This window comes from Salvia miltiorrhiza, chromosome 3, assembly GCF_028751815.1.
Source record: "Salvia miltiorrhiza cultivar Shanhuang (shh) chromosome 3, IMPLAD_Smil_shh, whole genome shotgun sequence".
NCBI classification, from domain to species: Eukaryota; Viridiplantae; Streptophyta; class Magnoliopsida; order Lamiales; family Lamiaceae; genus Salvia; species Salvia miltiorrhiza.
In genome coordinates, this window is record NC_080389.1 from 44,690,119 (window position 1) to 44,715,023 (window position 24,905).

General features: G+C 35.8%; 3 protein-coding genes across 4 annotated transcripts; 1 reads left to right on the plus strand and 2 right to left on the minus strand.

Annotated features, from left to right (window-relative positions):
* Window positions 1-16,908: 16,908 nt before the first annotated feature.
* Window positions 16,909-19,517, plus strand: LOC131015992 (uncharacterized). 2 transcript variants are annotated; one of them, XM_057944533.1, is made up of 12 exons: window positions 16,909-17,056; window positions 17,217-17,447; window positions 17,550-17,624; window positions 17,719-17,777; window positions 17,847-17,979; window positions 18,075-18,171; window positions 18,261-18,327; window positions 18,416-18,514; window positions 18,596-18,685; window positions 18,758-18,912; window positions 19,005-19,106; window positions 19,189-19,517. In XM_057944533.1, exons 2-12 carry the CDS (start codon window positions 17,249-17,251, stop codon window positions 19,322-19,324), a joined length of 1,212 nt encoding a protein of 403 aa, XP_057800516.1. In that variant the 5' UTR covers window positions 16,909-17,056; window positions 17,217-17,248; the 3' UTR covers window positions 19,325-19,517. The 2 variants fall into 2 exon arrangements, with proteins under 2 accessions (XP_057800516.1, XP_057800515.1); XM_057944532.1 differs by lacking the exon at window positions 16,909-17,056 and having other exon boundaries at window positions 17,091-17,447.
* Window positions 19,518-19,642: 125 nt separating this feature from the next.
* LOC131016016 (CASP-like protein 1F2) lies at window positions 19,643-20,815 on the minus strand. The gene is made up of 3 exons (XM_057944569.1): window positions 20,410-20,815; window positions 20,189-20,312; window positions 19,643-20,095 (listed from the first exon to the last, which is right to left on the minus strand). Exons 1-3 carry the CDS (start codon window positions 20,577-20,579, stop codon window positions 19,847-19,849), a joined length of 543 nt encoding a protein of 180 aa, XP_057800552.1. The 5' UTR covers window positions 20,580-20,815; the 3' UTR covers window positions 19,643-19,846.
* A 2,589-nt stretch (window positions 20,816-23,404) lies between these two features.
* LOC131018859 (uncharacterized) lies at window positions 23,405-24,436 on the minus strand. The gene is made up of 2 exons (XM_057947557.1): window positions 23,633-24,436; window positions 23,405-23,530 (listed from the first exon to the last, which is right to left on the minus strand). Exons 1-2 carry the CDS (start codon window positions 24,434-24,436, stop codon window positions 23,405-23,407), a joined length of 930 nt encoding a protein of 309 aa, XP_057803540.1.
* Between the last annotated feature and the right edge of the window lie 469 nt (window positions 24,437-24,905).

A 24,905-nucleotide genomic window follows, 5' to 3' on the forward strand; every position in this document is an offset into this window, starting at 1 on the left:
AAAGGAAAATATGATGAAAGGTGATAAAAAAGTCTTTAGAATAAGTTCTTGGGGAGTATTTATATGCCCTAGGTCAAGTAGGACTCCAAAATACCCCAAAAATCGCGTAAAAGGGTGAAAAACGGACATTTGGGCGAAAACTAGGCGACTCGCGCGGCCGCGCGGTCTTCCAGCAAAATCTGCTCCGTCGCGCGGCCGTGGCATGCGGCCGTGCGAGCCGACCGCGCGAGCTCTGATGCTTTGCGCAGCAATTTTGTTTTGGCTCGTTCTCCTTCGTCAGAACTCCAATTTACGATCCGTTTGCGCTCACGAACTCCTATCGAGACGAACTACAACTTGTATTTCAGCCAATTCTTCCAAATTCTGCTTCATTATTTCTGAAAATTCGTTCAAACAACAAGCAAGTGACAAGTTCTTGACCATAAACCAATACCAATATAAGCTCAAATAAATCAACAAACACACAAAATCCTCATAACTAAACATAAAAAATGACACACCAAGAGGTAAAAATGCATGTTTATCAAACCCCCAAACTTGAACTATTGTCCGTCCTCGGACAAAACAAAGATGAACCAAGAATGAATCAACAAGAGCGCAGAGAAAAGTGGATAACATTGTGGCTTCAGATTTGTCAACAAAAATACCAACATGCATTTGTATCTCCTATCATCAAGATATCACACTCATGACAAACTTCAAATTGTGGTCTCAATGACTTACAATCCTCACCAAAAGGATAAAGAATTTAAGATCTCTCAACTCTCAAGTGTGTCAATCAACATGGACGTGTATACGCTCAATTCAAGCAAAACAAGTACTCAACCATAAGCTTGTCAATCGTCTCACCTCTCCACCACTCAATGTGTGCTCCTATAACCAAGATAAAAAAGGTCTTTATTGAGGGTTGTAATGTAGGCTCTTTGGTAGGGTAGGATATATTTGGCTAAGTGACTAAAAGATAATTCTCAATGTAGCACAATCACCAACCTTATAGCGTTCTTACTCAATTCTATCCTCCACCTTCCGCAAAACCAAATTTTTCAATACGAAAATCATCACAACTCAACAATTATTTCTCATGACATTATGTCTCCCTAGTGCATCCTATGTACCCATTTTTTTCCAATTCTTTTCTCTTTTTTTTTTCCACCATGCTTTTTTTTTTCTTTTTTTTTTCTTTCAACAACTTGTAGGGTACTAGGATTTTCAATTTAAAACCACAAAACATAACTCATGATCATTTATCTCCACAACCCAATTATCTCCTATCAAATAATCTCCAAGCTCCCACCCATAGCTAAATCAATGAATATGGAAAAATAAGGCTCAAAGGGGGTGAACTAGGATCATATAAAGATATAGGACAAATAAGGGATAAATAGGCAACCAAAGATGGCCTTCTATCATCTCAAAGTTATTAAGCACACTATGTGACCTCGAGGGAGAAACCAAGACAAGTTCTAGTGAGAAACATGCATGCTCGAACAAACACTCAAGAATAAGAAATAAGACTGTAAAAAGGTGACAGTCAAGGCTCAAATCTCACAGCTTATTTCATTGATTACAACATCAAAAGAGACCATGCTTATCATTCATCAATCATGCTCAATCACAACAATATCAACACAAATGCATGCAATTTCACAAGTTTTAAACAGAACTCATCATGAACCAATTATCCAACCAATCTCTACACTACTCACATCATCATCAAGGTAACATCACCGGAAAAACCACCAAAGCAAGACAACGAAAACTCAACGACAACACAAACAAGAACAACCAAAGCAAACAGTGCACCCACAAAGACACATCTCCCCAAACTTATTCACCACCAAGGAGAATAAGTTTGAAAAGGATTTGTGGGGCACGAAAACAAACAAACAAACAAAAAGGAACAAACTAACCAAAAATTGGGTTGCCTCCCAATAAGCGCTATTTTTAACGTCGTTAGCTCGACAGAACAGCAACCTCTTCAAGGTGGCTGGTGCAAGCAGTGATGTGACCAGCTGCTTCCTACTCCATGCTTTTCATCCAGAGCTCTTCCTTTAAACTTTCGATCACCTGGGTCCTGCCAAGAAAAAGGATCCGTATCAAATGTGTTAAATATATCAACACTTACCATGCCCGGATCTTTAGCTTTCTTGGGCACTTCATCTTCTTGGATGTGGCATGGTTCATAGACATGGAACGTTTGACTTTCCTCATGAACTCTCAACGTGAGCTCTCCTTTCTCCACATCTATCAAAGCTCTTCCCGTTGCAAGGAACGGGCGCCCCAAAATCAGCGGAATTTTGTTCTCGTCCTCAATGTCTAGAACCACAAAATCTGCAGGGAAAATAAAATCCCCCACCTTCACGAGCACATTCTCCACAATTCCACGAGGATAGGTGACCGACCTGTCCGCCATTTGCAGCCTCATAGATGTCTGCTTCAACTCTCCAATCGCCAGCTGCTAAAAAACAGATAGAGGCATAAGATTTATGCTTGCCCCCAGGTCGCAGAGTGACCTTCCGAAATGCTGGCCTCCAATAATGCAGGAAAGTGTGAAGCTGCCCGGATCTTTGACCTTCGCTGGCAACTTCCTCTGCAAGATTGCGCTGCATTCTTCATTGAGATTCACCGTCTCAAACTCTCCCAGCCTCCTCTTCCTCGAGATAATGTCCTTCAGGAATCTAGCATACTGCGGCATCTCCTGCAGTGCTTCCACCAATGGAATATTAATATGTACTTTTCTGAAGATCTCTAAGAATTTGGAGAACTGCTCTTGTCCCCTCTCTTTCTTCTGGCGCTGAGGGAGAGGTGTAGTCACAGTTGCTGGCGAAGTAGCTTTTTGCTTTTCATCCTTCTTTCTGCCAGAAACCTCAACAGTGACCTCCTCAGCTCTTTTTTCAATCAGCTTTGCACTCTCATCTTTTGCCGTCATGGCCCCTTCCTGTGTAGTCCCGCTCGGCAAATCGACCATCTTGAAATGACGCTGGGGAAACGACATCCACCCAGGAGGACGCAGATGTGGTGGAAGTCGTCGACCTTCCTCATGGACTCTCCACGAGAGCTCTCTTTTCTCCATCTCATGAGATCCATGGCTGCACTCTGAGGTGACTGCACTCTTTAACCCAATGGCCATGCACTGCTCCTTTGGGTTCACTTTGCCATTGTTTAAGAGGTTACCCGACTGTTGGAGTTTATTGACGGCTGTGTCTATTTGACCCAATTGGGTCTCGAACATCTTCATTTGAGTCCCCACAGCAACTGTATTGGACTCTAGCTTTTCCATCCTCTCGTCGGACTTGGAGATAAATTTCATCAGCAACTCTTCCAAATTACGCTTCTTCTCCTCATTGATGACTCCATTGGTGACAGAGAAGCCTGGTGGAGCTTGAAGCGCGTTATTCGGATTCCCATAAGCCAAATTAGGATGTGGACGCCCTCCATGATGAAACTGCTGTCCACTATTGTATCCACCCTGTTGCCCATGCTGAAAGTTCCCATAATTTCTGCCATTGATGTAGTTGGCGTCTTCTACGCCTGTTGGGATCTCCACAGCCGGCTCAGGATTGCTAACAATTATAGCATTAATCTTCAAGTTCATCTCTGCCAGCTGAGTCAAAATCAGCGCCATAGGGTCCAAACTGGAGGTAGCAGCAACTTTCTTCAAGTGAACTCTCTCGGATGGCCATTGATAGCTCGTGGTGGCCATGCTCTCAATAATCTCCATAGCTTCATAACTCCCTTTCTTGAGCAATGAGCCCCCTGCAGCTGTATCCATGAACATCCTGGTGCGCTCCCCACAAGCGTTATAAAACATGACCACCAGAGTCCCCTCATCAAAACCATGGGACAGGCACTTTCTCAACTTCTCCTGGTATCTCTCCCATGTCTCTGCTAGTGTCTCTCCATCGAACTGTTGGAATTGGAGAATCTCCATCTTTAACTTCAATGTGAGCCCGGGAGGATGGAATTTCCGCAGGAAAAGATCTGCCAGGTCCCCCCCATACTAGATTGGCTTCCAGCTGTAGAGTTTGATACCACGACTTTGCCTTATCCCTGAGTGAGAATGGGAAAAGACGGTGTCGTATAATGTCATCAGGGACTCCATTCATCTTAACAGTGCTGCACAGCTCCAGGAATTGCGCCAGATGCGCATTGGGATCTTCCACAGCTTTGCCTCCATACTGGTTTTGCTGCACCATCGTGATCAAACCAGTTTTGAGCTCAAAATTATTTGCGTTGACTCTTGGAGGCTCATAAAACTGATACTGCGGGGTGAACGCCTCATTGATGGGAGGCTGCTTCTGAGCATCGCGGTTTTCCTGCGACTCAGTCAAACGTTGCAGTTGCTCCTTGAGAGCACAGACTTCTTATGCGGTAGCCATAGAACTACCTAGCAAACTTCAGAACCAAAAATCAGGACCACAGGAAAAAAATAAAGAACAGAATTTAAATAAACAGAAATAAAAATCCAGATTAGTCTCGAACAATCAACAGATAGTACCGATAAAAATCAGTCCTCGGCAATGACGCCAAAAACTTGTTCGCTATTTTATTTAACACGCCACAAGTGTATGGGTGCAATTGTGTATAGCGGTAAACAAGGTTGAATCCACAGTGACTGATTAGAACCAATGCCTATCCTAGATTATTATTCCTCTATCTGGAAAATCGAAGTTGAGAGTTTTGTTTTTAAAACAGAATAAATAAATAAATGACAGGAAACAAAATAAATCAAGCTGCGAAAATACGGAGAAACAGATAAGAGAAGAATTCCCAAGGTAAAGGTTTCAACAGATTCTCCTAACTAACATGTTCAATTCAATTAATAAGACGATTCCTAAGGCAATCTCAGAACTAGTCTATACCCACTCCCGTGGCATACAAACCGTTGATTACATGCAAGGCTACCGACCCCGGATCGCACTTCTAACATGTAACTCCTAAAAGTCCCTAGGATTAACGCCCTCACAGTTATCAATTCCCTTTAGAATTAAAATAAATATGTTCTAAGTTCTTAGTTCAGGTAATAATTATCATCTCCCGATATCAAATTAAAACCTATGATTATGCTAAATTGGTGGTCAATCAATAAAGCAAATAATTATAACAAGAACATAAAAAAGAATAACAATCTCAATTAATCGAATCAAACAGTCAGAAATTCAAATCATGTCTACTCCATAAACCCTGGGAAAAAGGGATTCTAGCCACACATAGACATATGAACTAGAATCAATATCTCAATAAAACTAGAAAAACATTCAACAATAAAACCGTAGTGAAATCGAGAATCTTCAATCTTGCTCTGTCTCCGTTCTCCGTCTCTCACAGGTCTCAGGGAAAGGAAAATATGCTGAAAGGTGATAAAAAGTCTTTAGAATAAGTTCTTGGGGAGTATTTATATGCTCTAGGTCAAGTAGGACTCAAAAATACCCCAAAAATCGCGTAAAAGGGTGAAAAACGGACTTTTGGGCGAAAACTCGGCGACTCGCGCGGCCGCGCGCCTGGACCGCGCGGTCTTCCAGCAAAATCTGCTCCGTCGCGCGGCCGTGGCATGCGGCCGCGCGAGCTCTGACGCTTTGCGCATCAATTTTGTTTTGGCTCGTTCTCCTTCGTCCGAACTCCGATTTACGATCCGTTTGCGCTCAAGAACTCCTATCGAGACGAACTACAACTTGTATTTCAGCCAATTCTTCCAAATTCGGCTTCATTATTTCTGAAAATTCATTCAAACAACAAGCAAGTGACAAGTTCTTGACCATAAACCAATATAAGCTCAAATAAATCAACAAACACACAAAATCCTCATAACTAAACATAAAAAATGACACACCAAGAGGTAAAAATGCATGTTTATCAGGTATAACATTGAAACTGGATTCATAGCGAGATAAGTTGTAAATTACTGACATACTTTGGAACAAGATCTCAAAAATTGTTATTTCTTAAATTAATATTAATAATATTGTGCATATAGGATTTTATTATCAACTGCCTTGACTTATCATAGTGAGAATTGTTGATAATTCAATATCTAGATATTTTTTACAGTGGTAATTTAATCTAGAGAGGGACTGTTATATTACTCCCCCCGTTCCATTACAAATGTCATACTTTCATAATAGGATGTCTCATTGCAAATGTCCCATTCCCTTTTGACAAATAATTAAAAGACTCATTAACTAATGAACCCACCACTTACTTTCTCTATACATACTTTTACAAATTTCAATATATTTTTCTCTCTCCACCAACTCCCTTTATCTACTAATTACATATTCCCCCCGTCCCAAACGAAATGTCCTATTTCTTTTCGGCACGGAGATTAAGAAATGTGTATAAAGTAGATAAAGTGAGTTGGTGGAAATTATTTAAATATTAAGTATAGAGAGAGTGTATTGCCAAAAAAGGAAATATGACATTTCGTTTGGGACAGCCCAAAAAGAAAAACAGGACATTTCGTTTGGGACGGAGGGAGTAGTTTTTAATCCTCGTGCCCAAAAGCAATGAGATATTTATAATGGGAGGAGGAAGTATTATATAAAGTTGTGTCTCGATGCGTCGAGTTGATGATGTCCCCTTGAGATGCTCATAAGATTTATTGTACTAGAAGCTGGTCAGTTGAAATTTATTCTAAATACAATAATAATGTTAGAGAAATTACACTCTTAAATATTAACTTAATTAATTATAGTCGTCAACAAGCTTAAATTTATTAATGGACAAGCGCTATCTTAGCCACTGCAGATAATTAAATTAAAATGAGTCATATTCGTAATATGGATAAGGAAGAGCAATGCAATATTAAATCTTTAATAGAATAAATTAATAATATTAATGGACTTAATCAAGTTGGACTCAACTTAACAAAATTAAGGTCCATTAGGAGGCTCAGTCCTAATCCTCATGAGAATTCACAGCTTAGCCCATTAACACCTATAAATAGAGCAGATGGATCACATAATTCAATGCACAAAATAGAGTCAATTTTCGCCCCTTACACTGAGTAGGCAAAATTTTATGTTCTTCCTCGACTGTGAATTTTGTGCACTTTCCTCGGCTATTAGGCTCGTAGCCCGTTATCCATCCAACATTCGAGTTGTAGGGGTAATAAGCTAGAAAATTCTCAGATCAAATTCATAACTACTAAAGTATTCAAATACCATAAACTAAAGTAAGTAAATTATCAATCCCTAGGAGCATGCTAGAACTTGAGTATTCCGTTTTACTGTAGATTAATTTAATATTTATTTTGTGATAGCTATAAAAATTTAATATATATGATTATTTGAGATATCATCCTATGTGGTTCCATCAATAAGTCCCTCCGTCTAACGACTGTGAAAGTTAGAGACCTATTTGATTTTCAATATCTACGTTAGAGGTGCTTTTGCTACTTTAGCATTTTTTTTCTTTTTCTAAATTCCTAAGTTATCATTTTTAATTCTATATTATATTTTCTTTCTTTCTTTTTCTAATTTTTTAATTTTATGTCTTCTTAATTTCATATTATTCTTTTAATAATTTTATGAATATATTATTGCAGTAAATGTAATTTGTGAATTTATTCAAAATAATTTATTTATAAGTTATTATATTAGCGTATCAAATACTAGTTATTCGAGCTCTATCTTTTACTCGGGATGCTACATGGCATCTTCTATATCATCTCTTAAAATTCTCAATGTGTACATTTTTAATTCATATATTTTTAAAAATATTAAATTCAACATCGATTTTTGGCCATTCATTTAAAAACATAAATTTTGACGATTTTTTTTTACGTTTTAGGACTATTTTACCCTTAATTAGGTGGAGCGGGATATGGTTACGTGTGGGGGTTGGGCTTCGGGTTCGGGTTAGGCTCACGGGTTATGATCGCACAGTTGGTATAAATGGGTAAATTCGTGTCAATTGTGTCATTCATTAGGTACACTTAGCACAATTATATCCATTTGTGTCAAATGTGACTGAAGATTGAATGATGGTACAATTGGTATAAATGAGAAAATTCGTGTCAATTGTGTCATTCATTAGGTACACTTGATACAATTATATCAATTTGTGCCAAGAGAAAGGGAGCGAGAGAAGGGCGCGGCCGCTGACTTTCTGCGGCGTGAAGAAGAGCGGGCGAGGGAGAGAAGGCGCAGCCGCTGGCAGTTGGTACAAATGGGTAAATTCGTGCCAATTATGCCAATTCATTAGGTATACTTGGCATAATTATGCCCATTTGTGACAAGAGAAAGGGTGTGGCCGCGGAGCAACGCGACATGAGTGAGAGCGAGCGAGGGAGAGAAGGCGGACATAGCAGCGGGGCAGTGAGCGAGGGAGAGAAGAGGCGCAAGCAAGGGTATTTTGGATCGAAATTGTAAAAAATAGCCATAATTTGTGTTTTTCTAATGGGAGGCCGCAATTGAGTACCATTGCTTAATATGACTACATGAGTGCATATTCTCTCTCTTTCTCTCTCTCTCTATATATATATATATTAATTTTATGAATATATTATCGCAGTAAATGTAATTTGTGAATTTATTCAAAATAATTTATTTATAAGTTATTATATTAGCGTATCAAATACTAGTTATTCGAGCTCTATCTTTTACTCGGGATGCTACATGGCATCTTCTATATCATCTCTTAAAATTCTCAATGTGTACATTTTTAATTCATATATTTTTAAAAATATTAAATTCAACATCGATTTTTGGCCATTCATTTAAAAACATAAATTTTGACCATTTTTTTTTACGTTTTAGGACTATTTTACCCTTAATTAGGTGGAGCGGGATATGGTTACGTGTGGGGGTTGGGCTTCGGGTTCGGGTTAGGCTCACGGGTTATGATCGCACAATTGGTATAAATGGGTAAATTCGTGTCAATTGTGTCATTCATTAGGTACACTTAGCACAATTATATCCATTTGTGTCAAATGTGACTGAAGATTGAATGATGGTACAATTGGTATAAATGAGAAAATTCGTGTCAATTGTGTCATTCATTAGGTACACTTGATACAATTATATCAATTTGTGCCAAGAGAAAGGGAGCGAGAGAAGGGCGCGGCCGCTGACTTTCTGCGGCGTGAAGAAGAGCGGGCGAGGGAGAGAAGGCGCAGCCGCTGGCAGTTGGTACAAATGGGTAAATTCGTGCCAATTATGCCAATTCATTAGGTATACTTGGCATAATTATGCCCATTTGTGACAAGAGAAAGGGTGTGGCCGCGGAGCAACGCGACATGAGTGAGAGCGAGCGAGGGAGAGAAGGCGGACATAGCAGCGGGGCAGTGAGCGAGGGAGAGAAGAGGCGCAAGCAAGGGTATTTTGGATCGAAATTGAAAAAAATAGCCATAATTTGTGTTTTTCTAATGGGAGGCCGCAATTGAGTACCATTGCTTAATATGACTACATGAGTGCATATTCTCTCTCTTTCTCTATATATATATATATATATATTAATTTTATGAATATATTATCGCAGTAAATGTAATTTGTGAATTTATTCAAAATAATTTATTTATAAGTTATTATATTAGCGTATCAAATACTAGTTATTCGAGCTCTATCTTTTACTCGGGATGCTACATGGCATCTTCTATATCATATCTTAAAATTCTCAATGTGTACATTTTTAATTCATATATTTTTAAAAATATTAAATTCAACATCGATTTTTGGCCATTCATTTAAAAACATAAATTTTGACGATTTTTTTTTACGTTTTAGGACTATTTTACCCTTAATTAGGTGGAGCGGGATATGGTTACGTGTGGGGGTTGGGCTTCGGGTTCGGGTTAGGCTCACGGGTTATGATCGCACAGTTGGTATAAATGGGTAAATTCGTGTCAATTGTGTCATTCATTAGGTACACTTAGCACAATTATATCCATTTGTGTCAAATGTGACTGAAGATTGAATGATGGTACAATTGGTATAAATGAGAAAATTCGTGTCAATTGTGTCATTCATTAGGTACACTTGATACAATTATATCAATTTGTGCCAAGAGAAAGGGAGCGAGAGAAGGGCGCGGCCGCTGACTTTCTGCGGCGTGAAGAAGAGCGGGCGAGGGAGAGAAGGCGCAGCCGCTGGCAGTTGGTACAAATGGGTAAATTCGTGCCAATTATGCCAATTCATTAGGTATACTTGGCATAATTATGCCCATTTGTGACAAGAGAAAGGGTGTGGCCGCGGAGCAACGCGACATGAGTGAGAGCGAGCGAGGGAGAGAAGGCGGACATAGCAGCGGGGCAGTGAGCGAGGGAGAGAAGAGGCGCAAGCAAGGGTATTTTGGATCGAAATTGTAAAAAATAGCCATAATTTGTGTTTTTCTAATGGGAGGCCGCAATTGAGTACCATTGCTTAATATGACTACATGAGTGCATATTCTCTCTCTTTCTCTCTCTCTCTATATATATATATTAATTTTATGAATATATTATCGCAGTAAATGTAATTTGTGAATTTATTCAAAATAATTTATTTATAAGTTATTATATTAGCGTATCAAATACTAGTTATTCGAGCTCTATCTTTTACTCGGGATGCTACATGGCATCTTCTATATCATCTCTTAAAATTCTCAATGTGTACATTTTTAATTCATATATTTTTAAAAATATTAAATTCAACATCGATTTTTGGCCATTCATTTAAAAACATAAATTTTGACCATTTTTTTTTACGTTTTAGGACTATTTTACCCTTAATTAGGTGGAGCAGGATATGGTTACGTGTGGGGGTTGGGCTTCGGGTTCGGGTTAGGCTCACGGGTTATGATCGCACAGTTGGTATAAATGGGTAAATTCGTGTCAATTGTGTCATTCATTAGGTACACTTAGCACAATTATATCCATTTGTGTCAAATGTGACTGAAGATTGAATGATGGTACAATTGGTATAAATGAGAAAATTCGTGTCAATTGTGTCATTCATTAGGTACACTTGATACAATTATATCAATTTGTGCCAAGAGAAAGGGAGCGAGAGAAGGGCGCGGCCGCTGACTTTCTGCGGCGTGAAGAAGAGCGGGCGAGGGAGAGAAGGCGCAGCCGCTGGCAGTTGGTACAAATGGGTAAATTCGTGCCAATTATGCCAATTCATTAGGTATACTGTCACAGCCCGCCCTAACTAAGGATAGTTAAGCCGAGTGATCTACGACTAGGGATGGGGTTAAAGAAGAAGGGGAAGAAAAGGGGCGTCATTTATAGCCGTAAAACTTACTCATCTTAATAAAACTCGTCATTTTTATTCATGAATACTCAATTGAAAATAGTCTATGAAAGACAGCATAAAACTTAATTAATATCATTAATCAAGTTATACATCATATGAAACCATTCTCTTAAGACTCAAAGTATGACATAACATACTATAACATCAACAACATCTTGCAGCGGAAAGTAGCTAGACATATGTATGAAGACATATTCTAGACAGGTTAACTATTTATTAACAACCCTGGAGACTCCGCTCATTGCAGCACCATCATCACATCAGCTCAAGTTATAATTCTAACAATTCGATTTAAATAACACGATTTATGAAATCGATTATAAATCTAAAATTTCTAATACTATTGAATCAATCAACTGGTAATGCAAAGTTTCAATGTGTAGCTAAACCAATAATTTAATTATTGGTTTGATTCATGATTGAATATTAAATCGCAGCTCTGTATCTCTTATACAGACTTTTGCTGAAATAATATTATCTGAACAAAATAATCACAATAAATAATTAAAAGAATTTTATAACTAATGCACATATTTAATCTAATATGTATTTAAAAAAGCGGGGCATTACATATACTTGGCATAATTATGCCCATTTGTGACAAGAGAAAGGGTGTGGCCGCGGAGCAACGCGACATGAGTGAGAGCGAGCGAGGGAGAGAAGGCGGACATAGCAGCGGGGCAGTGAGCGAGGGAGAGAAGAGGCGCAAGCAAGGGTATTTTGGATCGAAATTGTAAAAAATAGCCATAATTTGTGTTTTTCTAATGGGAGGCCACAATTGAGTACCATTGCTTAATATGACTACATGAGTGCATATTCTCTCTCTTTCTCTATATATATATATATATTATATGTATGCATGTATATAGGGTTAGGTTCCAGTAGTACCGTCCTTAGGTAGTATGTAGTACCAAATCTGGTCCACACATTGTGTACATGTGGCGCACTAAGAATGCGACAAGTGGCAGAGAGCTTCCAAGGCAACACACAGAGGTAACATGGGAATAAAAATTTTGGATTTAAAAAAAAATATATGTATATTTTTATTTTATTTTTTTCATTTAGTAGCTCCCTTGATTATGCATATAATTAAACATAAATATGTATAATATTGCACACAAAAATGCATTGCATTAGGCGATTTGTCAAGTATCTATCGCCGCCTTAATTATGCATATAATTGAACACATATATACATAACGTTACACACAAAAATGAATATATAAATATAAATATGCATAATTTTAATTATACATAAAAATATATTTGACGTTGTCACAAAATCTGCAGTATATTTTTAAATATATATATATATAGGGAGAGGTTCAAGAAAGAACCACTAAATAAAAGAAGAACGGGGAACCATTAATTTCAGTCATTCGATCATCAAAATCTACGGTGGATGCATCATCTTGTTGGATGAATGCAGATTCTGGGTTTGAATCCTGAATGGAGCAATTTTTTATATTTTTTTAGTGCATTAATTTTAACAGCGAATGTATTGATTTTTATAATGAATGAATTAAATTTGATATTCTCACATTATTATAAATAATGTAGTTCTCTGTAGAACCACATTCTCTATATATATATATAAGTCGAGCAAATTTTGGACATCGAAAAATGGCAAGTTAGTATATAAAATAATGTGAGAAACGATGGAGTTGAAAATAAAATATCACAATCTTAGGCGTGTAGCTTAAAAAGTTGGTGTGATTTAGGAGTGAGGTTGCGTTGCTTTCCTTCTAACAAAGATACATATCAATTTCTTGTGGATACGATAACAAATCCTCTAGCTCATTCTTTGTACCTCGTCTACTGTCGCATAATATATATATTAATATATATACATAGGAGGAAAGACTAAAATAAGGACGCTTTTTAAAATATAAAATATGAATAATTTTTAATCCTTAGATCATCAAAATTTACGATTGATTGATCACCCTGTTGGATGAATTAGATCATCAAGATTTACGGTTGATTGATCACCCTGTTGGATGAATTCATAGTCCTGAGTTCGAATCTCAAAGATAGCAACAATTTATTTTTCGCAATTCATACCTTTATACAGTAAATTCGTACGTCTTATACATAAAATTCATACATTTTTGTTGGTTCGTAATTCTTAAAATAAGGGTGATTTATTGAATAACCGCCCCCTATATATATATATATATATATATATATATATATATATATATATATATTGATGAATAACAAAAATTAAAATATTTCACTCTTTTCAGGATTCGAAATTCGAATTCCGAGAAAAAAATTAACCCCTTAAGTACAATATCAGTCATATGATTGATAAAATAAACGATTGGAGCGCACCCCTATATATATATATATATATATATATATATATATATATATATACTTTCTCCGTCCCCTAAATAACTTTCTAGTAGGGAATGATACGAGTTTTAAAAATAAATTGTTAAATGTATTGAAAATCGAAAAAAAAGTGTTATAATTAGTATTGAGTATTTTTTTTTATTTTTTTTTTACTTGGGGGAGTTGGGGAGGGGGAGCAGTGGGGTTTGAACCCGGGACCTCACTGTTCACACACAGGAGGTCGCACCGCTTGGTGTCCCCTTGGGGACAATTAGTATTGAGTATTAAGAATGGTGAAAGATTGCAAAGTAAAAATAAATAAAGTATTATTAATGGTGGGATAATGTCCCAAAATGGATAGAAAGTTAATTGGGGGACGGAGAGAACATAATATAATACTTAAATCTTAGGTAGTACTTACTCCGTCTCAATTCAATAGACCATATTTCCTTATTTAGACGTCACAATTCAATAGGTCACTTCCTAAAATGGAAAGTTAATACATAATAAATATCCACACATAACTCATTATTTATACCAAATGTCATTGTACTTCACACATAATTGTCTCTTCTTTATTTATCTCTCTTATTTTTTGTACAAATATATCCTCAAGAAAAGTTATTTTCCTTCTCCTATTTTATTATAAACTATTCGTCTCTTAACATTTGTACTCAAGCCTTGTGACCTATTGAATTGGGAGGAAGAGAGTAGTGTTTAGTATCAATTCTGAACCACATATTTTATTCATATGGCACACTAAAAATGTGTCACGTGACAGAGACTTTCAAAGGCAAAATACACGCATAGGTAAAATATGAATACAAATTTTGAATATTAAAAAATATATATTGTTTTTTTAATCTGATTTTTTTTCGCATCGCTAACTGTCTGCCTTGATTATGCATATAATTGAACACAAAAATGCATAAGTATAGCACAAATTAATAGAAGCATGTTTGTTTTAATCGATCTATTATAATTTTAGATAATCCAAGAGATGATTCTACAAACAAATTAATGTTACTCTCCACGTTTCACTAAAAGAGGTCTGTATTTCATTTTGGATCGTCCCACTATAAGTGGCCTATTTTCATACATGGAAAAATTACACCCTTAAAAAGTTGTAGGCCCTACCATTTTTATAACCAATTTATACATTTTTCTTAATTTTCGTGCCAAAAAGTTTTGAGCTACTTATAATGAAACGGATGAAGTAATTAAATTTAATATTCTATCAGATTAAACCTAAAATCTCTAAATTCATAAACTAACACCTTATCCGCCTTTATTGATTGTTAAAATGCGCCCTCAAAGTGTGCGTGTGTTGGCCAAGTGGTAATGAGTTAATGTCTAAGGTCAAAGGTCTTAGATTCGGGTCCTTGTGAGGCGGCCTTTTAATTTTTTTATTTAATATTATAAATTTATCAAAAAGAAGCTCCCTCCACAGGGTTCTAACCTAGAATTTCAAGCGGTAAACACTGAGGTTTATTCCTTGTGTCATAACATCGATTTTGTATGCTTATATGAAAAGTAGTGTTATATACGTTGACCTATATGGATCAAAAAAATGGGTCAAGTCAATCCATGACCTGACCATATACATGAGAGACCAATTTATTGTGATAAAATAGGATTTTAAAGAGCACAATCAAACAAAATACGTAAAGAAGACAGATTTATGTGGTTCACTAATTTGGCTATATCCACAAACAAAGAGAATAACATATTTTATTATGCGGCTAGGGTTCCAGATTACAGATCTCAAGACCATATATAGTACTGAGATAAAATACCAAAATTGGGCCTAAAGCCCAAAACTGCATACAAGACATAACAGATTACACCGAGACCCCCGAAGTGCGAAGCAGGAGATTCAAGACATAACAACAACCAGTCTATGCAAGTATTTGTGTAAAGATTTCATCTACATAGATAAATAATTTATTTTGAAATAAAACGAGTGTTATTTTATAATAGTAATAAAATTTGGGATTGAGATTGAGTGCACAACACTTAATGTTCTACTTTGTTCCACTTTCAATTTCGTTTATTTTCTTATACTCCTTTCATTCCATAATATTGTATCACATTTTTCATTTTCGTCTGTCTCATAAAAAAATATTATTTTCATTTTAGGACATGGTCTCACTTTCTTTATTTAACCACAGCCACTTATTTCTACTGGATTATGGCAAAAAAATACACGAATTTTGGTGAAAATCGCAATTTACATCGAAAATTTTAATTAAATCAAAAAATATATAAATTTATTATTTAGTTGCAATTTTTACCTGAGCTTGACTTCCGCCTAAATAGAGATCAGCCTAACCAAAAAATCTTCAATTTATTATTAAAACCCCCAACCGAATCTTCATATTACATACAAAATATAATAAAAAAATAATCAAAACATTAAATATTGAATTAAAAATTAATTTATTTTATCATATTCAATTCAATCACAACCACTCATTTCCACTCAACACATTATTCACCAATATTTTCTTAAATTCTGTGTCATCTCGTATGTGATACTCTTTTACATAGGACAAAGGGAATATATTTTTTCTTTAATTTCAACTTTGTATGTTTTATTTCATCAACACTACACTTATGGTGGACGGAGGAAGTAATAAATTTTATTTTTCAAAAAATATTATTAAAATAATAGATATAAGAGTGGAATATGATGACACACATAAAATTATGGAACAAATATACTATTAAAATAATAAATATAAAAGTGAAACATAATAGCACACATAAAAATCGTAAAATACTGATCATCCCTAAAACTTGATACAAGGCCAAGAGTGGCGCGGTAGCGAAACTTCCCACTTAAAGGGATCAGATCAAGCATTCGAGTTACACTCCATATTTGAGTTTTCTTGTCATAAATTAACACACATAATTTAATAGGAAGATGAAAAATAACACGCTTTTTTTTTTCTGGGAAAGTATGCAGTTATTGAAGATCATACAAAACTGCGAAATTTCAGAGCGAAATTGTGTGCATGGATAGTATCACGAAAAGGGTTTTTGAGTTTAACGAACTCAATCATCATTTCTTTTTTCTTTTAAATAAAGTCAAATTTCACACTATTTTTCTTTTTCTTGTTTTGATTTTAATGTAACTAGACTAGAGAAAATGTTGAAAATTTCTCTTCCTCCGCCCCCGCCATGTGACATATTTCTCGATCTCTGAGTTTTCTCACTCCACGGATTCTCTGCTTCATTTATTATTTATACTCTTTTAAATATGTATATTATTTGCAACTATATCTAGATTCTATCTTATTTATTATTTATACAAAATGTCCAGTTTTCATGCTATAAGTACAAGTCCACACCACTACTGTGGCTTAGCTATACAAAAATCATGTTCATGTTCATGTATAATACTCGATTTTATACAATGGGCTCAATATATACATATATCATCAACACAAACTTCTGCCTTCTTCCTTCCCCTCTTTCCTGCTGTATGTATTCCCACGTTATGTCTTTTTTCTTTTTGTTTTTACATTATGGTGTGCACATGTACACATACAAAATACTTACCAACATTTGACTTTTGTATTATCACTTCATATTTATCTTCTTCATTTTACTGAATAGTTCTAACTTGTTGTGAATGCGTAGAATGCTACATTTTGAACAATCAAGAAATATCAATGGGGTGCACGAATTCTGTTTATGCAATCGGTAAAAAGAAGAAGAAGATCGTTCCAGAAATCTCCATTTTTTCCCCAGTTTTACGAATTCCAATGCAGTCAGATTTGCAGAGAATTCTCAGAGGATTCGTTCCCAACGACATTGCTGATAGAATCGCATCAATCAGAAATCAGATTGCTTTAGTTGCAGAGGATACTGGTCTAATTCTTGATCCCAACTTTTAGCATTTTTTTTTTCTTCTAATTAGTGATTATTTTTTTCTGACTGTGTGTTGTGTGTGAAATTGGAATGATTCTGCAGGAGGGTCTGCGATCAGTGAACTAGTTAGAGCATTGGAGGGATACTTGCCTCTTCTGGTTGGCCTTACAAAGAAAGGTTCCTAATTTCTCACTTTTTATGTATGCATTTATGTTTGATGATGGCTTTTATGGAAGAGTTATAATTTGATGAATTTAACATGATGAAATAGAATATGGGCTTCAAGAGTTGGTGGAGTTCAGATGGAGAGAATTAGGAGAGGAGAGAGAGGTGAGAATTCAAAGCATTTTGATTAGCATTTAAAGATTCTTGAATTTTTGATGAATATGTGATGAGCAGGAAATTTATGGGGCGAATTCGTGGTTCGAGTTGCTGTCTGTTTTACACATGATGGCAATGCTGACACTGATGGAGGCAAATGAGAAGCTAATTCCTAAAGAAAGTAGCCTGTCTGAGAGGCTTGTGTCTGCAGGTTTATATCTATCTACATACATTCAAGTAAAAAGTTGAAAATTTTGAGATAATTGTGTTGATATGGTGATCATATAATTGGGGTATGTGTGTCAGATTGCATGAGAGACGCTGTTGATTTACTGCTGAAAGCAGCAGGATATTTGAATTTCTGTGTTCTTGATGTTCTTCCACGGCTACCAGCTGAGCTAAAGTGCGTAAAATCATGCTTGAGATCGTACGAATCAGCATAAGCATATGCGTTTTTTATTGATCAGATTGTTGATATCTTTGTATGGACAGGAAGAAGCTGCCTTCGGATATGCAGGGGCACGTGCTAGAGGCGATTTCACATCAAGCACTGGCACAGGTAGAAGCTCAATCTTAAAAAACATGCATGAAGTTGAAGTGATAGTGTGAGATGATGATTAATTTATTGCATGGGTTATATATGTCAGGGAACTGAAATTCAGCTTGGATTAGCTGTCCAAAGCAAAAATGCAACTTTGTCTGTGAAGAGGAGACTAGCCTGTGAACAGCTGAGTTTCTATGCTCAGGTAATTAAGATGTCCATTTAGTATTAATGATGTTAGAAAGAGTGTTGTAAGAGACCTAATTGATAAGTGTCTGTTTGTTAGGCCTACTGCTGTTTATCGGACAAGAACGAGAGCAGTGCAGCTCTGAAGAAGCAGCTGTTCTTCCTCAAGTGGAAGCTTCTGGAAGCTAAGGTGCTCCATTTTTGCAGCAATCAATGAGTTCCCATCTCATTTTGTTTATTTACACGTTCAAGACTTACACAGGCTGCAGCTTACTACTATCACGGTGTAATCGTAGACAAGGGCACGGAGCCTTCCTGCCATGTCAGCGCCGTCTGCTGCTCTCTTGCTGCAGAGGAGTTGATAGTCGAGAGCAAGAAGGCATGCTTGACCTTCTGCCTTGCTGATCCAATCACAAGGTATTTCACTTCAAATTATATAGGAGCATAACTTTTTATTCTCCAATCAAACTGACACATGCTCTGTTCGTGTTCGTGTTCGTGTTGGTTAGGTGCCCTCCTCCATGGGGTGCCATGAAGCACTTACACAAGAAAATACCAGAAACCGCCACCAAGAAATCTCAGATGTACACCTACCTTCTAGACCAAGACAAGTACGCCATTTCATGCGCTATCCATCTTCATTTCTTGTGTGTGTTTTTGTTTAAAATAAGACTAATTAATATTAAACTGCAGAGGTCCGAAAAGTTTACCAGAACTTCCAGAGTTTCAGCTGTCACTGAAACCTGATGAATATGAATTACCAGAGGTTGATCCTGTTTGGGGTTGTGGAAACTGGAAAATTTCTAAAGCAACGCCTCAACCCCGATGAAAAATAATCTAAATCTTGAAAAATGTTGGGAGGAAAGGAAACTGATTGTAAACTTCAGCTTGTAAGTAACATTTCTGTTTTCTACCCTATGCTGTTTGTTGAACATCCATCACAGGAATTATCTTGCTTTAATCTTTATGTAACTCTAATTCTTGATTCTGCAACATATGAATATAATTCATCAACTTATGTATATTTTCTTCTTTTTTCTTGCTAACCAGAATAAAATCATTATTGTTTTCTGGTAGATTGTAACAGCTGACCGAATATCAATTTTAAAATAATATATCAAATCCCCTCCCTCACCCAAACAAAAAATAAAACAGAATCTTAAAGCTGATACATTAACTTCTTCAAAGAAAGCAACAAAATCAGGTAGCAGATACAAAAGTCTGGTGAAAAACTCCAAATCCATTAAACTAAACACGCAAATGCATTAAAATTACAAGTAAGCATAAAATAAGAGAGAGAAGAAAGAAACATGTGCATTGGTGTGACAGTAATTGATTACAGATGATAATATTAATTTGTTGGAATTGAATTGGATTCCAAAAATGAGTGGGATTTGAGGTTGTGTGCGGACATGAGAGTAAGAAGAAACAAGCAGATGGCAGCCAAGAAAGATATGACAATGGACACCATAATCTTGTCGCAGAATTTCTGAACTCGATCACAAATCGAAACCCAACCCGTTTGACTCTGCCCGTACCGCCCCACGAACCCGATCGCCATCGCTGCCGAGCATGCCGACACCAGCAAAACCAAACTCACCTGCCCAATTAATATACATAATTAATTAATTAATTAATTGTGCATGCCCAAGAGAGAGAGAGAGAGCTATATATATATATATATACGAATTACCAGATCATTTAAGAGCAAGTAAAAGTAATTCTTGGGATTTGATTTAGGATGGTTTAGCCAAATGACGAGAATGACCGACAACACCGTGAGGCCACAAACTACAGAATCTGCAACAACTTTGTATCTGCAAATCCACAATTAAAAACATCCATCATCTACATCTGCATGCATGTTTTGGTTTGTAATGAATAATCAACAAATTAATTAAAAAAGTTTATTACCTGAAAGAAGAGGAATAGGTGTAAGAGGCGTTCACCGTGATTCCGAACATAGTTACAGACTCCTTGCTGGTGACCATGGAGATTGCTCCAGCCACTGAAAATGCAATTACCACAACTCTCAGGGCCAATTCTGTAAAATACAAACTTTTCTTCAAGATTTGGCTGCTCATTTTCGGAGCTGATACAAGTTTTTCTTTCACTAGCCTTTTCTTTATGAAAATTTATATAAATACGGTGAAATACAGCAAGTGAGAAATGGAGAACGGATGAGGAAGGGATTAATGGAGGAAATCTAGAGAGAGAGAGAGAGAGAAGGATTTAGATGGGAAAGTGAAAATGCAGGAACGAGGAGACGGACAAGTAATTACCAAAATCGCTCGTATTTCAAATCTATATATATGAGACTAGAGTTGTGTATATTTTTCCGCCATATTTTATCTATTTTTTTTTCTCCACCATATTCCTCTATATTCTCTTAAATTTTTTTTTCTATCTACATTCTATATAAAAGTTGTCAATTTTTTCATGCAAACATATTGAATATGTATCTTAAATTAAAGACCAAGATAAAATCTTTAATTTGATGTAAAAATCATAAAAAAAATATATTTTCAGATGAATAAATTATGATAATTTAAAATTATAAATTGAATTTTTAGGGTTTATAAAAATCTTTTATAATAGTACATATTTTGCGCAAAAAGGTCACGTATTTGTATAGTACAATATCTAAATACATTTTTTTTGCAGTTAAATATAATATTTTTTTGTTGTATCTTAATATTTTATATAAAATATCATCTTATAACTATAATTATCATTACACTTTATACAAAGTTAAAATTTTATGTATTTTCAAATTCAGATTCTTTTGAGTAATTAATGTGAATTATTTTATTTTAAAAAGTTACATTTACTTAAATTTTGATTTTATTTAATATCTTTTAATTTTGATGCTCGTGCATCGCACAGGCGGATCACTAGTAATAATAACTTAAGTGTTGGAATAAATAGAAGGTGACATTAAAATTAATAATTGTTGGGAACGTGATTTTTTATTGTTTTAAAGATGTATTAATTATAAATTAATAATTTGTTAATTAAAAGAGACAATTTATATTCAAAGAATTTAAATTAAATTACATAGATTCACAAACTTAAATTCAATAACGTATGAATTCAACAAACTTGAATTCGATTACATAGAAAAATGTTCAACAACCTTGCAGTCTCAGCTTGAATTATAAATATTCAGCGAAAGACAATAGTCAATTGTTTCAGACATTGTAATATTTGTTCAAGGGTGAACGTCAGTTTTAAAGAATTTAAATGAAGGAGATATATTAAAAGCATTTATGAACTCAACACAATAGTTAATATTCTTTGTTACTACAATAAAAATGGATATGAATCATCTATTGGATTATCCTCGTGAAATGAAGTATGTTCATAGAATAGAAGAAATTTGATGCAATAATTGAAAATCTTGTTGAGGATAAAACTAGAGTGATACATTAAAGAAAGTAATAATAGCATCGAAATTTGTATTAAAAAAAATAATAGCATCGAAATTAATTCTTTAAAAAAATTGTTGCGATCAAGAACATCACGCCAAAACTTTTGAGTGCCAAAACTTAGAGATGAAATTAAATTTTATTTAAATTTCAATAGAAAGCAAACAACAATTTTTTTATTTTTTTTTGAGAAGATAAATTTTTATTTTATTTTTGAGATTCAAAAGGATTTTATTAGGAGCAAACACATGAACTATGAAGAAGACCCTCCACAATAGACAATAAATTTTTATTTTATTTTATTAAGTCACACTAGTTATATTTATATTTTTAAGAGATTATTAATTTATAATGTTGATGGGGCTATAAATTTATCTAAGAATCTTTAAAAAAAAATACAGAGTATTATTTTATTAATTTCTTGAAATTATTAATTTACGTAATGAGCCCAAACCAAGACCAGAGAATATTATTATTATTATAAAGGGTCATTTTATTAATCAATATAGTACTAATTATCAATTTAAGGAGGTTCTACAGTATATGATTTATTTTGGATGACAATGATAAATTGATAATTTATTTGACTTAGGTATGTGAAAATGAACTCAGAAGTCGGGTCATGACCTGTTTGAGCCCGATTGGCCCAAAATACCTAATTCGATAATTATACGTCACCGCAGGTAACTTCTAATTAAGCTTCTTTTTTTTTATGAGGAAAAACTTCTAATGAAGTTATACTAGTGTTATACCTCAGCGATGCACAGTTTAAATAATATAAAAAATTTTATGCATAAAGTGTCAATCTATAAATTAATTATTAATAAAAAGAATAATATTGAAAGATAAATTATACATAATAACTTGTATTAGATCATAAGTTGATACTCCCTCCGTCCCATTAAAACTGGCCACCTTTCCTTTTTAGTCTGTCCCACTATTTCTGTCTACTTTCTAAAATAAGTAAAAAACGCACTTTATTAACTCCCTAATTAACTCACTAATTAACTCTTAATTATAACCTATAACCTACACTTTTTACCACTCACTCTAACCCTACCCGCAATTGTATCGTCTCTCTCTCTCTCACCCCGCCGTCCCCTCGGTTCCTCTAGGGTTTTCAACGTTGAATCACCGGTGAATCACCGTCAATCGGCCTCTGTTCCGATCGTATCTCTCTCTCCAATCGTCTCTCTCTCTCTCGCTCACCCCGCCGACCCCTCTGTTCCAGCACGGTGGTCCGCCGCGATGAAGAAAAACGGGTCCTTTGAGGAAGATCTGACGTCTCTGAGCAGCGTCCTCCCACAGCCACCGTCCGCCGTTGATTCGCCGTCGATTCAGCACGGCGTTGGCAGCGATTGGCCATATTGTGATGAAGAAACTGACGGCGAGGGCTCCCCCTTTCATCCCGCCGTCTACACCGAATCTCCGTCGATTCGGCGGAGATTGCTGTTCAATCCGCCATTTGTTGAGAAAAGCTCTCAGATCCAAAGCTCCCCGGGCGGATTTGAACCTGTCGCAACCTCCAAGGACCCCTCGGCCTCTCCAGAATCTCCACCGGACTCGACGGAGAGCGATGGGCATTTTGCAATTATGGCTGGAACTAGCTGTTTTTAAAAACAAAAAATGAAAGAACAATTTCAATTTCACTTCAAAATAAAATACATAGGGCTGCCACATTGCATACATATTTTAGGTATCTTGCATACCTTGTTTATGAAGCACTCTTTCATCACCTGCATGGTGATGGACTGAATAGGTTTCGTTTCCATTGTGCCGGCGGGTCTGTTCTTGCTGTTCCTCTTGGCAGGAACTTGTTCCGTCAATGGAAAGATTCCAATCTTCCCATCAAATAAGCATTCCCCCGCATCTGAAAATATTGGCCTACAAACGGCACACACGAACATTACCTTCTTTATGAAACTCTTGCTCTTGCATGTGCGGTGAGGATCTCCCTCAGCCGGTGTTAGGTAGAATCGATGTGCTGTCTTTGTGATGTAGAACCACTTTTCATCTATGTGAATGGTGTTGTCCATAGCCTTAAACTTCAAAGCCAACATAATGCGATCAAATTCCAACGCCTCTAATGAAAAGCGTAGTCGCAGCAACTTGTTTGGGGCTGTGAGATCAGGCTTAATAGCGCTTGAATGCGCTCTGATCAGCCCCTTGTTTACCCACCTCCAAACGGTGCTTTTGCTTTGATTAATCCCCACTGCAAGTCGTCGAATAGTTGATCTTTTGTGTAGCTCTAGGCTTTGAATTAGCTCTATATCGACAGTAACTCTTTTTCTTCTAGCTGCTCCTGGTTTCGCACTTGATAGATATATTTGCTGACCACTTTCTTTTTGTTTCTTCGCAGCTGCCCAAAGACGAGTAATGTTGCGTTGGGAGGAATTGAAGATTGTGGCAGCCTCCTTCATGACTCCATATCTAGGCTTGCCATTCTTCAAATTGGCTAAAAGAAACTGCACTATTTTGTTTCTATCTTGATTAGATAGGTTTTTGCTCACCATATTTTGGGAGTTTTTTGGTTTTTTTTGGAGATGCAGTTGATTTGATTCAACTGCCAAATGATGGCATATTTATAGACGAGAATTTGGTGGGAAACTGAAAATGTGTTGAAATGTTGTGAAATGAAATTATTTGGAGGCAATAATTTAAGCTGCCGCCTTTTTCTATTCCTTGTCTGTTTTGCACTTTTTTTTTTCATTAGATTGTGTTGAATTCTCATTATTTAAATGGAACAGCCGTCCACTCATTACTTCATTAATTTGAGTTTACTTTGATTAATGAAAAGGAATCACAAACTGCCACATATTTAATTTTTTGAGTAATTATAGAGTTTACAATTTTTTTAAATTAATGATCTAAAATAAATTAATTGAAAATAAAAAAAAAATTAGTTGTAAAGTTGGTTGGGATTAAAATTTCAATTAAGTATCATGGAAAAGTCAAATGGAAAGGGACCCCACTAACTTAAAC